Raw genomic sequence first — 14,181 nt, forward strand, 5'->3', positions numbered from 1 at the left:
GTCATCCCTTTTACACCCAAAAATTCCTCTCATACAGCCTGTCCGCCAGGGGATGGTGTGTCTCCAGTGACAAAAACTCCCTTGCTCACTATGCTGAGGATCTTACTAAGGCCTTCACAGGCAGGCACTATCCCCTAGACATAGTACCCAAACAGCTCTCCCATACCATTTCCTGTCACACCCCCAGTTCTGCCACTGTCCCCAAGAACCAGCCCAAAAGGAGCGTCCCCTTTGTCACCTAGTACCATCTGGACTGTGACAACTGAACCACATCTGCCACAACATCCTAGTCCATTCCTATTCCACTCCTGGTCCCAACCCCTTGCCACAAGGAGCATATCCCTGTGGAAGACCCAGGTGCAAGACCTGCCCAATTCACTCACCCAGCACTTCGTATTCCATTTCTGTCACTGGTTTATCCTACCCCATCAGGGTCCAGGCTACCTGTGAAAGCGTCATTTACCAGTTCTCCTACAATCACTGCACAGGTTTTTCTATTGGTATGACTACCAACCAGCTGTCTATCAGGATGAATGGCCATCCACCACATGACCAGCTTTTCTGAACTGCACAGATGCGAGTTATCCTTACAGCACATTCTCTGCTCCCGTAATTACGGTATCCTGGCCTCAACCTATGCTAACATACTGTACCCACACCCTCCTCTCAATAGTTTCCATTCTCTCTGCCCTGTTGTTTCCTCTCCATTCACTTCTCCCGCCTTGTTTACTTGCTGCTGTCTACCAATGCACATCCCCCCCCCCCCCCCTTCCTCTCCTTTCTTGCTCCTTTTTTCCCCACCTCCCTGCCCCACAACCTTCAGACACTGTGCCTGTTGGCATTCAAGTCCCTGCACACTCCAGCAGACAGTGTTTGTCTCTCTCACCACCCATACACTACTATCCCTTTCCCTCCCCCTCCCCTTCCCCCCTCCCCCTCCAGATTGCTGCTTGCATCCCATGTGATAGCTGCATTTCGGCTCCAGATGCTGGAGTTGGTGGCCACATGTGCAAAGGGTGTCCTACAAAAGGCTGAAAGTGATCATTTGAGGTACATACTTTTGAAACGATTCTCAGATTAAAACACGCTGAACTGAGTCTCTGCGAGAATTTTGTTACATGGTCTTTCCAGTTTGTCTTCATCAACATACATTCCTTTAAGTTTTGTAAATTTAACTCTTTCTAACTCTTTTTCATCCAGTTCCAGAAAGTGATCTTCATTTTGATTAATTTTTCTGAATGAAATGTAATTTGGAGGTACTGTGTTTTAGGAAACATTCAATAATTTTCCTGGAATTATGTATGAAACCTAAATTGGGATAGTCAGACAGAGCCAAGAGATGAAGGTGAAGGGAACTGTCAGAAATGTTGGAGGTTGGGCATGGTACTTCCTTTAATCTCTTACTCTCTCTGATACCATTCATGTGGTCATTTATTCATTAACAGTGTTCTGTAGCTGACATCAGGAAGGGTAAATTACAGAAATATGGACCGAGTTGAGGTATACATCAACATGAGACAAAGACATCATAAAAACTTTTTTCTGTATGCTGTATTAAAAATAAACTACCATTGTATTGTAAATCAGTGAAAAAAATGCTGCTTCCTCAGTTCCATTAAATAGCTGCTATTTTTCTACTATTATTAGCTTAACATTTACTTGATTACAGTAGCATCTTTCAAGGAAACTGTTTCTTACATCTATAAATGCAGGATTTTCCAAAATGATATTTGTAACTTTGATCACACATATAGGAATAGCTACTAAGGTATATTTTTGGTTAATGTTCGTACCTGCCTTACATGTTAGTAGCTGTTTAACAGAGTTCAATCTGTAGCACACAGGATACGTAAGTTATATCTAGTTTCTCCCGTATGTGGCCTAGCGCATCCTCGTTAACATGCACAATTGCTGCTCTGATGCGAAATCTTTCTGGCTTCTGGTAGACATCATCTTTCACAAAGCCGCAAAGAAGAAAAGTGTAATGGGGTTTCGTCTGGAGATCTTGGGAGACAGAAAATGGATCCTCCTCTGCCAATTCAGTGACTTGGAAATGTGTCGTCCAAAGCCCTTACATTAATCGAGGTCCAGTGAAGAGGGTCACCATCCTGCTGCAGCACGTTGTCAGGTTGCAGTTCTTCGACATGTGGAAACGCAAACTATTCCGTGTTCAGATAAGCGTTCAAGTTTCTTTATGCCTCTGCAAAGAAAAACAGTCCCACCACACAGTCATGAAGCAGATCACACTGCATGTTTACCTTTAAACTGTTGTGCACATTCTGTCAGTTTACATACCCAGACACACTTCATCCGTGAACATCACCTTCTGCAGATAGTCTGGGTCATCATTGATGTGACTAAATACATACATTGCAAATGCTTTGCACTTTGACCTGTCATCAGGTTGAGGCACATGCAGCAGCTGCACTTTGTAGGTGTGAAGCTCCAGTCTCTTTTGCAGCACACTGTGCAGTTTGGTAGGTGGTAGCTGCAACTGTTGAACGTTTGATGGATTGGTTTAGTTATGCTTTGAATAAATACCTGTTGCGCTTGGTCCACATCTTTACCACTCATGCTTGGATGCCCAGAACTTATCCCCTTCATGGCACATCTGAGTACCTTGAACTTCGTTTATCACTGTCTGATGCTCAGACGTTATTGTGGTGTGCTTCTGCAATCTGTGCAGAAGTTCCACTGGACCTGTTTTTTCAGAGTTAGTCCTTCTCATGCCGTTATACTTGAAGACTGTGTTCTTTTTTTTTTTCTACAGGCTACCGGTTTGTAAATAGAAATTCGTCCATGGGATAGGACTTGCTGTCCAGGAGAAATGATTTTAGGTTAGATTTGAAACTTGTTTTGCTACCTGTCAGCCATTTTATAGTATTGCACAAATGGTAAAAAAAATAGTTGCTGCTTATTGAACTCCTTTCTGAACCACTCAGTTTTAATAATGAGTAATAAAGGTCATTTTTTCCTGTATCATTATATGCATAGACGTCACTATTCTTCTCAAATTGTGATGGATTATGTATGGTGAATTTCATTGGAGAGTATGTGTATTGTGATGGTGCAGTTAAAATGCCGAACTCCTTGAAGAGGTTTCTACATGATGACCTTGGGTAAACACCACATATTTCTCTTACTGCTCACTTTTGGGCAATCAGTACTTTTTCTTCTATAAAAGACATTACTGAGTGGAAATATACAAAATACATCATGAGGCTGACTCATTTATTTCGAAGATCAGCAATTATATGAAGAGGAAAAGTAGCTGAGCTTAAGTGTTTCTTCCACTTAGTGTTTTCATCAATATGTAGAACCCAAAAAAACTGGAGCATTCTTCCCTATTTACTAACTGCTGCTCATGTGCTACATCATGTTTTGATATGACTCTATTTGTTTTATAGAACTGAATGTAGTGTGCTTTCTAAAACTTTAGGGAGAGTCCATTTTCAGATAACTACTTAATAATTATCTGTAAAAATATCAGTAATAACCTCTTCTGTTGCTTTCTCTGTAATGGGATTTATTATAACACTAGTATCGTCTGCAAATGTACTAATTCTACTTGTTGAATGTTAAGTGAAAGGTCATACACACGTATAAGGAATAACAGAAGATCCATAATTGAACCCTGTGGGACTACCTTTGTGATTTCTCCCCACTTACTTAAATTTTCTACCTGTTCAGCACTGCTTCAATTGTTCAGCACATCTTTTTGCATTCTGTTTGTTAAGTGTGGTTCAAACCATTTGTGTGTAAAGCTATCAATTCGATAAAATTTTGATTTGGTCACTATAAACCATTCCCCACATGTGCCATCTACTGTGGGGAGGGGAGTGTATCAACAATTAAGCCGTAAAAATGAAACTTTAGATATGTGTGAATATTGTGTCAAACTGCACCTTTGTACGTATCCCCATTTCTGAAATACACATGATCAGAGTTGTAAAGTTAATTTTGGGACAAACTGTACTATGTCCTTGTTGTAGCACATTATTAATTGTGTAAGTTGCTGACAGATAGATCTGACAATCACATTTACAAATACAAGACTGCACTATAAGCTACCGCTGACTAATACACAAGGGTCTTAATCAACTGGGGCTCTGAGTTACGTGTCCCTCCTTCCCTATTTTCCTGCACGAGTCCCACTTCTTGCAAGTCCAAAGTTAGAGCATGTTGTGCATGTATTTGAGTCTAATAAGACTTTTTTCCACTCCAGTGGCCAGAAAATCTGTTAAAATGCTGGTTTGAGTGGTGACTTATTGCGACCTTAATATGAACTACTGTTATGTCAGAGCAAGAAAGGGAACTACAGCTTATTTGTGTTTACAGTTAGTGACCGCTGCAGTGCTGGCTTAGCAAAGGATGAGAGTGGACCCAACTTGAAAAAATTAGTATCCGGTGAATTACTTGATGGTAATGTTCTTGCAGAAGACATTGTCCCAGATGAAGTGGATAGGATAATGGTGAGTATTATTTTCTCAAATAGGGTTGTAAATGTAACACACATTTTTTGGCCCAGTACATTTCAACATTTTTATGGAAGTGATTTTAATTTGTTGTGATTATTTGAGCAATGGTGCAGAGCAAAACAGTTGCCAAGTAGAATGGATGCTCTATTAGCAATTCCCTGAGGCTGTTTGTGGGCAATGCTGTTGAATATAAGGATTTTGAGTTACTGGAAAATTGTTGTTCAATGTAAGAAAAACTATCATTTGGGGCAATGACTGCCAGTCACCCTCATAAGATAAATGGTTGGTTGTACTGGAATCAGTTGTATCTGCCAAGTAGCTAAGAATATTAAACCAAATTCATTTCAGATGGAACAACTACATAAATCTAGTTTTAGAAAAACAAGTGCAAACTGAGACTCTGTGAAATTATTGATGGGAAATGTAAATTTTCCATTATGAAATCACTCAAGTATTTCTCATCAGTTTCAGACCCAATCCCAGTTGAGTTAATAGGAGAACTAGAGAACAGTTGAATAAGAGCTACACACAGTTTGTCAGACATTTTGTTAGGTGCTGTAATAATATTGTAGATAATTCTGAGACACTGTCACTAGATGAGTCGACAGACGTACAACCTAGCATCACACTGTTACTGTGGCAATACAGTTAGATACACGAGGGCTACTCACAAAGTATCAGACTTTTATTTATAAAATCTGTCTTTATTCAGATACTATAGTTTGATACTAGTCACCTGGAAAGTAGTTCTTTTAAGCTTCCACATGCCTCTCCCAACACTGCTACTATGGTTGGAAGCATCACAGCAAAGCCTTTTTCTGTATGGTGTTCAGTGGTTCTTTCGATTTCTGTACAATGTCTTCCCTGTTGTGAATTCTGGTGCCTTTCAGAGTCTCTTTCAGTTTAGGGGAAAGCTAGAAGTCACTCTGTGTTAGGCCAGGGGAATAGAAAGGCTGACAAACAACAGCTGTGTTGTTTTTGACCAAAAAGCTCTAAATTTATTGAGAAAGATGAATGGGTGCATTATTGTTGTGAAGGTGCCAACTGTCTGCCACCCACGAGGCTGACCATTTGCATCTGACTGCTTCATGAAAGTGATGCCGAACCTCTTATAGTACTCCTTTTTGACATCAGTACCTTTTGGAGTGCACTCATGATTCAAAAAGAACAGTCAGTATGACCTTTACATTTCTGTGGACATGCCTTGCTTTTTTGGATTTTGTGGGTGGTGGATGTTTCCATTGCAATGACTGGAACTTTGTTTCTGGGCTGTACCCATAAAATCAAGACTCTTCTGCCATGATAACTGTGTCTAGAAAGTTGGGATTACTGTTCACAGTACCCAGTATGTCCCGTGTGATCTCCAAAGTTGCTTCTGCTCACTTGTTAGCAACTTCGGCACAAATTTTACTGAGATCATTGTGAGGGTCAGATGTTCTGTTAAAGTGGTATGAATGGATTCAGTACTAATTTTAACCTCATCTGCAAGGTCTCTGATTGTCATTCATCTGTCTTGCATCACCAGGCTCTTGGCATGATCAATAACAACCCCATTTGTGGATATTCAGGGGCCTACCTGCATCTTTGAAGCAGGTGTACCACTGCTTTATCTGTGTGGTACCTATTGCTTCATCTCCAAACAACTTTCGAATCTTGTAGATTGTTTCAACTTAGAAATGCCAAGCTTAAAGCAAATTTTTTTGCAGTAATATTGTTCCACTTTTTCTGTCATTTTGCCCACAACTAATAGACCGAGGACTACCAGTTACATGTTTTCGCTCATCAGTGGCTAGCCAGAAACTAGTTATTTCTCCAGCCGTGAAGAAAATCTGGCATGCACACTACATATGCCTACAAACATGAGAGTGTGCATGCCTGTATCCCAATTTTGCTTTAGCTTGAAGATCGCATGACGGGTTTCACAGGTAGCCCTGCCTTTGATGGGACAGGTGATGTTTGTGACCAGACTGGATTAGGTGGTAATGGGAGGATGTATGGGACAGGTCTGCAAGACCCTCCTGGTCTCAACCTTTGTTAGTCACTGTCCTCACCCATTCAGTACCTTCTCTGTTCCCATTCCAGCACTACGCAGCCCTCATCCATCATCGCACCCAGTCCTTTTACTTCTCCCCTTTTCCACTACCCCCTCCCCCCTCCCCTTCCCACCTCTCCCCTGCCCTCCCCTTCCCACCTCTCCCCTGCCCTCCGTCTAAGCTGCAGCACTTCGCTGTCTGCCACCCCTACCCTACTATCCCTCCCCCTCTCCATCCCAGCATTCACATTACCCCCACCCAGTCGCCACTCCCGTCACGCACTGGTGCTGCTGCTCACAGTGTGGTTTCAGTTGCCTGAGACTGCAGTCATGTGTGTGAGTTGCATTTGCAGGAGTGTGTGTGTGTCGTTGACGAAGGCCTTGCTGGCCGAAAGCTTTATTTGTGACAGTCATTTTGCTGTGCCTCTCTGCGACTCAGCATCTCTGCTGTATGGTGAGTAGCAACTTACCTTTTCATAATATTGTTACATTCCATCCTGGATTTTCCACTTTTTGAAAAAATAAGGTAAGACACTTTTTGAACTGCCCTTGTATTTGGGCTTGAATAGTGGTACATTGACAGCTGTTCTTGCACATGCTATTTATTCCTACTCAGGTATCATGGTAGCCACTAAGAGTGCATGGCTGGGTGTACTTTATTACAACCTTCCCAATTTTCTGTCCTATTCTATTCATGCATTGGGCAAGGGAAGATGTACGGTCTGTATGTGGCTGTACATGGCATCATCATCGTGATCATACACTTCCAGTTCTCTGAATACTGTTAATGAAGTGCTTCCACTTTCCTCTGTTCATGTGTATGGGGAAATCAAAAAGTTTCCATTTGAAGGCCATACATTCCAGAATCAATGAGCCAACAGGATAAAATTGCTGTGAGCACTGAGGAAATCATCCCACTGACACACCAGGTTCAAGATATCCCTTTGGTAAAACACTGAGTCCTGCTGCGTGAAGAAGTCCATAACTACCTGCTGCGCATCCTTGTCAAACAGGAATTGTCGGCCCTTTGAGCCCTTTTTTAAGGGACTGAAGATGTGATAATAGCACGGGAAGAGATCCGGACAATAGGGTGGAAGTTTGAGTGTGTCTCACTTGATTTGGTGTAGCTTCTGCCCTACAACATTTGTGATTTGGGGATGTATGTTATCAAGAAACAGCAACACTGCCTGTTACAGTTTTCGTGGACCACAATAGTGGTTTTCAACAGGCATACTGCCCTACACACATTATTCATTCTTCGATGGATGTCTGCTGGTGTTAGTACTTTGGCAGCCAACAAAAGAACACCAGCACATTGGTCCTGTTAGGATGCATTTGGTAATTATGTAACCATAGTTCACGTTTCCACATCTAGTGCACACACATTGGAAAGACATGAATGCCACACTAATGTCAGTGCTTATATATCCGCATTGGAGTTACACTGCAGCAGTGTCCTCAAATCGAAATTCTTTGATTGCCCATTATACATACAATCTGTCATGGAGGACATTGTCCATTGTCCTTCCTCTCACAGGAAGGTCTTCCTAGGGATGGTGGTTATTGCCGAAACAACCAGTTTTCAGTTATGTAAATTTTTTTATGCCACTTTAACCTGTAAAATCACTCAAAGTAACGGTTTCTGAAATAACTGATGTTTGGTTTTTTTATTCGTATTATTTCCTATAATAAATGTGGAAATTGAAAGGCTCCCTCAGTTTCAGTATACATAGAATCAAAATATAAAATTAACTAGGTAAATAAAAGAAAACTTGATGTACTCTCCATTGGCTACTTTTCTCAAAAAGTGATAAGTGACTGATTGCTTAAAAAAAAAAAAAAACCACCAATATTCTGCTACTGATTCTTATGGTTTGAAACTCTTCTCAAAAATCATGTTGCAATTGAGGATCGTACCACAGTTTGGGCATTATGACCAGTCAGTGCTAAAGGATGAAAACTGAGGTTTCAGAACTCTATGTTAATTTGTACATTTTCAACAGTAAAGGCATGCTGTTTCAGACTTTCCTGACATAATAACTGCTTCACTGGTTCATAGGTGTTGCCTCGGATAATGTTGTGGCAGCTGCACTATATTTCAATGAGACAGCTACTTGTCATCTTCAGGTACTTACTGACATTTTGCTACAGTGGCTCACCAATATATAAGCTGGCTCGCTAGAGGAGTGCCAAGGGGTGGGGCTATAACATCATCATAGACAAATCGGAGAGCATGTTGTCATCTAGTGCCCCCTGCTGGAGTCTTTGCATGTGCGACACAGGAAAAGCGGTGCTGCAGGTCACGGCTCAGTGTGTTAGCGTCCAGTTTAAGTGTGTGGACTCTGATTCCCTATCTGTGTTGACTCCGATTCATTGGTCGTGGGCCAATGACTCCTTATTAATGCCAGTGCTGATTCCTGTGCTTTGCTGAGCTGAAAGCCCGTGTGTCTATTACTCAGTTCATTACATATATGTATTTTGACTGTTTATTTAATGATGGAGTCCCAATGCATGTCAGCGGACAAAAAGATCTTTCTCTCGCTGTGTCCTGTATCAAGACAGTGTTAAACAACAGCAGACTTCTCTAGCTGATCCAATTTGGCGTGACGTCTGTGTTCAGTGCACCTATCCTTAAAAGTACAACACATTCGGCCAATGTACGATTTCCCACTCTGGCACAGTATTTTATACATCCCTGGTCTACTGAGACATATGTTGTCTGTAGCGGAATCTAGCATTGTTTGCACTTGCGCTGGAGAGCAGAGGACATGTTTTATTTGATGTTTCTTAAACATCCTGCTGATACTAAAGGTTACGCCACCATCATAAGGTAGAAAAACCACCTTCATGGAGATCTTTGTCTCTTCTGGCTGTTCTTCCTGTTTAGTGCATGCAGTTTGAAATATGTTAGGAATCTGTTTATCAGAGCAGCTCAGCTGATAAGATCCCTGCATCTGAAATAACTCTTGCCCTATGTACAAGAGTTCATAATATGCTGCTACATTGATGTGGGTGATGGCAGCTTATATTGTAAGTATAGGTCAATGTGAGTTTGTTTACAAAACACGCTGTGACCAAAGGAAATGTCTTCATGTTTGCGGACTAGGATGTCAAAGAATGGGAGGTCTCCATTTTTCTCCATTTCCATGGCGAAACAAATCTTCGGGTGGAGGGTGTTAAGGTATTCCAAAAATGTGGGAAGCATTGCTTCCTCATATGGCCATACTAAACAGGTATCATCTGCATATCTTCAAAAACATTTAGGTTTCAATGCTGCTGACTGAAGTGCTTTTTCCTTGAAGTCTTCCATAAAAAGGCTAGCTACTGTGGGAGACAAAGGGCTAACTACAGCAACACCATCATTTTGTCAAAATATTGTTCATTAAATAAAAAGTGAGTCCAGGTAAGCATATGTCTGAATAGATTTAAGGTGTTCTCCTCCAGCTTAGCTTCTATAAATTGTAATGAATCCACCACAGGTACTTGCATGAACAAAGAGACCACATCAAAAGTCACTAATACGTCAGCTGGTTTGAAACACAAAGTCTTCAGTTGCTGTATAAAATCTTCTGAGTTTCAAATAAGATGTTCACATTTTCCTACCAAAGGACTCTGAAGAGGAGCCAAATGTTTCAATAGGTAATATGTTGGGGCTCCTATATTGCTTACAGTGCAGCGAAGTGGAACCCTTTCCCTATGGATCTTAGGCAACCCATAAAACGGTGGTGGAACTGGGACTTGTCCACGTAAGCTCCTTTTAAGATTTTCAGAAAACTGGCTGGATTTGAGAAGGGTGGATGTCTTCTGTTTTACTGCAGGACCAGTGTATCGTCATCTCCAGAAGGAACCAACTGATGCAGTTACTATTTAATTGTATTTGCAACTCGTTAAATATCCATAATAGTAACAAGTTGCCTTTGTGGTGTTGCTAAGTGTTAAAATGGAGATAAAACTGAATTAATTTCCTTAATGATTTCTTCTTGTGTACTTGCTAAGAGATTCTATGTTTATTAAGGTTCCAGAGTTTCACAGTAATGTGGAATCCAATTAATGTTTTCAGTCTTACAAAGGTGAAATACAAAGAATGTGGTATGCAATCGAAATCACTTACTTCTCCTGAAGACCTGCCCGTGTGTTATTTATTAGTTAACTTCTCGGACATTCATTTAAATGATGTCGACATTTCATTAGAAATTGTGGGAACATAAGAAGGAATAGGAAATAACTCAAATGATGCTGTGAACTGTGGCTTGAATGATGATGATTGTGCTAATTAAAGTCCAGAACAAAAATGGTGTACCTTCCAAGCCCAAAGTGCTGATGACTTCGATGTTGAGCACCCATAAGCCCCCCTCCAAGCCCGAAGGAAACACGCACAGTAATAGTTACAGTGAAAAAGAAAAGGCAGTAAATTTTTTGGTTGAGCAAAGCAGTGTGCAAAGCTGGTTTCATTACATAAGATGTGAACATGAAATGTATAAATGAAAGAAATATTTACACTAAGTATGTGTCAAAATGAAACTGAAGGACGTCTGAAATAAGAACTATTTGAAAGATTTTGAACTGCTCATGACGTCAGTGCATCATTACTTAGGAAGATCTATGGGAGTGGACGCTCTGAATTGCAAGTGAGACATTACTGATTTCCAGGATTCTTCATCCTGAATGAATAGATTCAGGACAATGTACGGAAAAGGAAGTCAGAAAATTATGAAGTTTACCTTAATTAAATGCGTAGAGAAGATGTCATTAATAGGTATTACTATAAAGACATTTGTGACTGACGGGAAGATGAAGCTTCTTGTTATTCAATAAAATCTTGTGTACAAGGACAGTCAGTCTGGACTCGCATTCGGGAGGACAACGGTTCAATCCCGTGTCCGGCCATCCCGATTGTGGTTTTCTGTGATTTCCCTAAATCGCTCCAGGCAAATGCCGGGATGGTTCCTTTGAAAGGACATGGCTGACTTCCTTCCCCGTCCTTCCCTAAGCCCATGAGACCGATGACCTCGCTTTCTGGTCTCCTCCCCCCAAACAAACCGACAGTCAGTCGTGTTCTGTGCAAGAAATGCGTGCAAACCGCATATTCTCATTTTCAGCAAAAAGAAGACAGATTTACATGTGCAGTCATATATACAACAGTGTCAGTGATAAGTATCAGTGGATTACTGTTTCCGCAGTTTTATACCTGTCTTCAGGAACATCAAGCCAAATTATGACCAAAAAAAAAAAAAAAAAAAAAAAAAAAAAAAAAAAAAAAAAAAAAAAAAAAGACTGTTTACTTGCAAAAATATTGTACCTCATGTAGCAAAATCCGGAAAAATGGGAGAGAATAAATTTGAACGTTTCATCTGAAACGTCTTGTTACCATTTGTGGAAAATAATTTGTTACTTTTGCTGTCCTCTTGGCCTACAACACCATTACCCCCAGGAGGAGGATAAAAAGAGTGATTATATAATTCAGATTTCACCTGGAAGTGATAGTGTGATCAAACAATACTATTTCTATTAGCTCTTTGTCATTTATGGTTTATCAACAGAACAGTCATCTTAACTTCTTTCTGCACTGTGAGTTTGCATCACCACATTTTGCAAATTTGATCAAGGATGCCTGGTATGTAGCACAACATGCAGAACAATGGCCATGACTGTTTCTTATTCAATTCCACTTCTGTATGAATTAAGGTAGGAATGAGTGTGAATTGATGAATACATTAATAATTTTTCTTTTATCAGGTGTGCCTGTTATAAGGAAAATATTTGTTTTCAGTGTCCGGTAGACACTTTGCATTTTTGTGACGACTACAGAGAATAAAAAAGGAACTGTTTCATTGTTGGTAAAGTATACATTATTCAAAACCTATCATAAGAAGTGTGCTACAGGAATTGTTATAAAATATTTAACATCAACAAATTAAAGTCCTGATTCACGGAAATCGTTTGTAATTTAACGTCATACACTGCCTTGATTTTCTTCCTTCTGCTAGTCACTTGTGTAACAATCTCATCTACAACAGTTTAACTGTTGATATGAAAAGTTATTTGAAAAATTGATGATTTCAGGCTTTTTGGTGTGGTTTAAGTGCTTAAAATTTGGAAGTGGGCACTTTGGATTTCACACTATGTGGTGCTGCATTCTCTTGTCACAGTTGCATCTACTTATTCGCTGATTTGCATACTAGACAGGAAGGGTCCTACAAACTGCTGTTATAAATTGTTTTTGTGTGGGGAAAAAAGAGTAACTTTAACATCCAAAAAAAAAAAAAAAAAATTCGTGCAGTTTGTGTTAGCAGTTACAATTTTGTCAGTGCATTTCTCTTGCTTCATTTTTTTGTGTGAAAAATTTCAGGGTAGGTTTTGGGATGTTGGATTGGACCATTCCCTTTGATAGCCTTTTTGATGGTGGATCTAAGGAATTTCATTTCGGATGCCTGGAGTTTCGATGGTTCTCTCTTTGTGAGGATGCATGCTTAGATAGATTAGATCAGTATTGATACAAAGTGGATGCTGAAAATCACTATCTTTGTTTTTTATGGAATCTTGTCACCCCATAAAAGAGGTCTTGTTAATAGAATTCAGCACCTGTTTGTAGAACGATGCAGCCTTCCTTCCAAACAATCTCTTTTAGATCTCTTGAGCATCTCTGTTACACTTTAATATGGGATATAACAATCTGTTGTGATCTTAGCAACACCTCTCTAAATTTTTTCGATGTCTGTTGGTGTGCGTATGCAGTAATGACTCCTAATACTGGGGTGATACTCTAGAATTAGTCACACAAGTGTCTTGCATGCAATTTCATTTACTGATGCACTGCACTTTCCCAGAACCGTACAAAACAAATCTAAGTCTTTCATTCACTGTCTCACTTTGTGTCCATCCCACTGCAGATGTTTGCCCTAGTCTTATAATCAGATGCTGTTGGGTTCTTTCCCTCTTTTATAGACATTATCTTGCATTTATCCGCATAAGGAGATCTACCATTCATTAAACCTGTTGGAAATTTTCTCCAGATGTTTATGCATTTCCTTAAGATTGCCCAATAACATTTTCCTGCAGACAGCATCATCATCAGCAGATAACCTGATAGCGCTGCTGGTAACACCTGCAAATAGAAGAACCTAAAATGAAACCGGAGGACTATGTGTGCTTTGCAAAAGTTAATGCTGAAGAATTTATTTTTTCTCTCTCTTCAGTTAAGCTTCCTCAACTACAATGCAAACTAGACATAATGGAAATATAGAATGAAACAGATAAATTAATAATGAGAGCTACAGCATTGGAAGCAACAAATCTGAGACACTCTGAAGAACAGTGGCACCACATCTACACAGATGGCTCATAGGGATCAACCGAATGAGGCATTGCAGCTGTTAAGAGACTTAAAATTCGGTGAAACAGTCTTGATTGCAACAGATATTTATTTGGCATCTAGTTTCGGCCTATAATTTTGACCATCTTCAGGCTGTTAGCCCCATGATGGCAGCTGGTGGTGCTGAATGGAGCAATATCCGTAAGAGAATTGGGCAGTTGACATCTAGGCTCTTATGGATATTGCTCTGTCCACTGCCACCAGCTGCCATCATGGTGCTTACAGACTGAAGGTGGTCTAAATTATAGACCGAAACTGGTTGCCAAATGAACATCGGCTGTAATCGAGACAGTTTTACT

General features: G+C 40.2%; 1 protein-coding gene across 1 annotated transcript in view; it reads left to right on the forward strand.

The window, feature by feature from the left end:
- LOC126106411 (gephyrin) overlaps positions 1-14,181 on the forward strand; it is a 123,154-nt gene that overhangs the window by 36,410 nt on the left and 72,563 nt on the right. The window contains exon 2 of the mRNA XM_049912688.1: positions 4,339-4,472. Within this exon, the coding sequence (XP_049768645.1) occupies positions 4,339-4,472 (134 nt within the window). The remainder of the gene's footprint in view (positions 1-4,338; positions 4,473-14,181) is intronic.

Source organism: Schistocerca cancellata, chromosome 10 (genome assembly GCF_023864275.1).
Source record: "Schistocerca cancellata isolate TAMUIC-IGC-003103 chromosome 10, iqSchCanc2.1, whole genome shotgun sequence".
Lineage (NCBI taxonomy): Eukaryota > Metazoa > Arthropoda > Insecta > Orthoptera > Acrididae > Schistocerca > Schistocerca cancellata.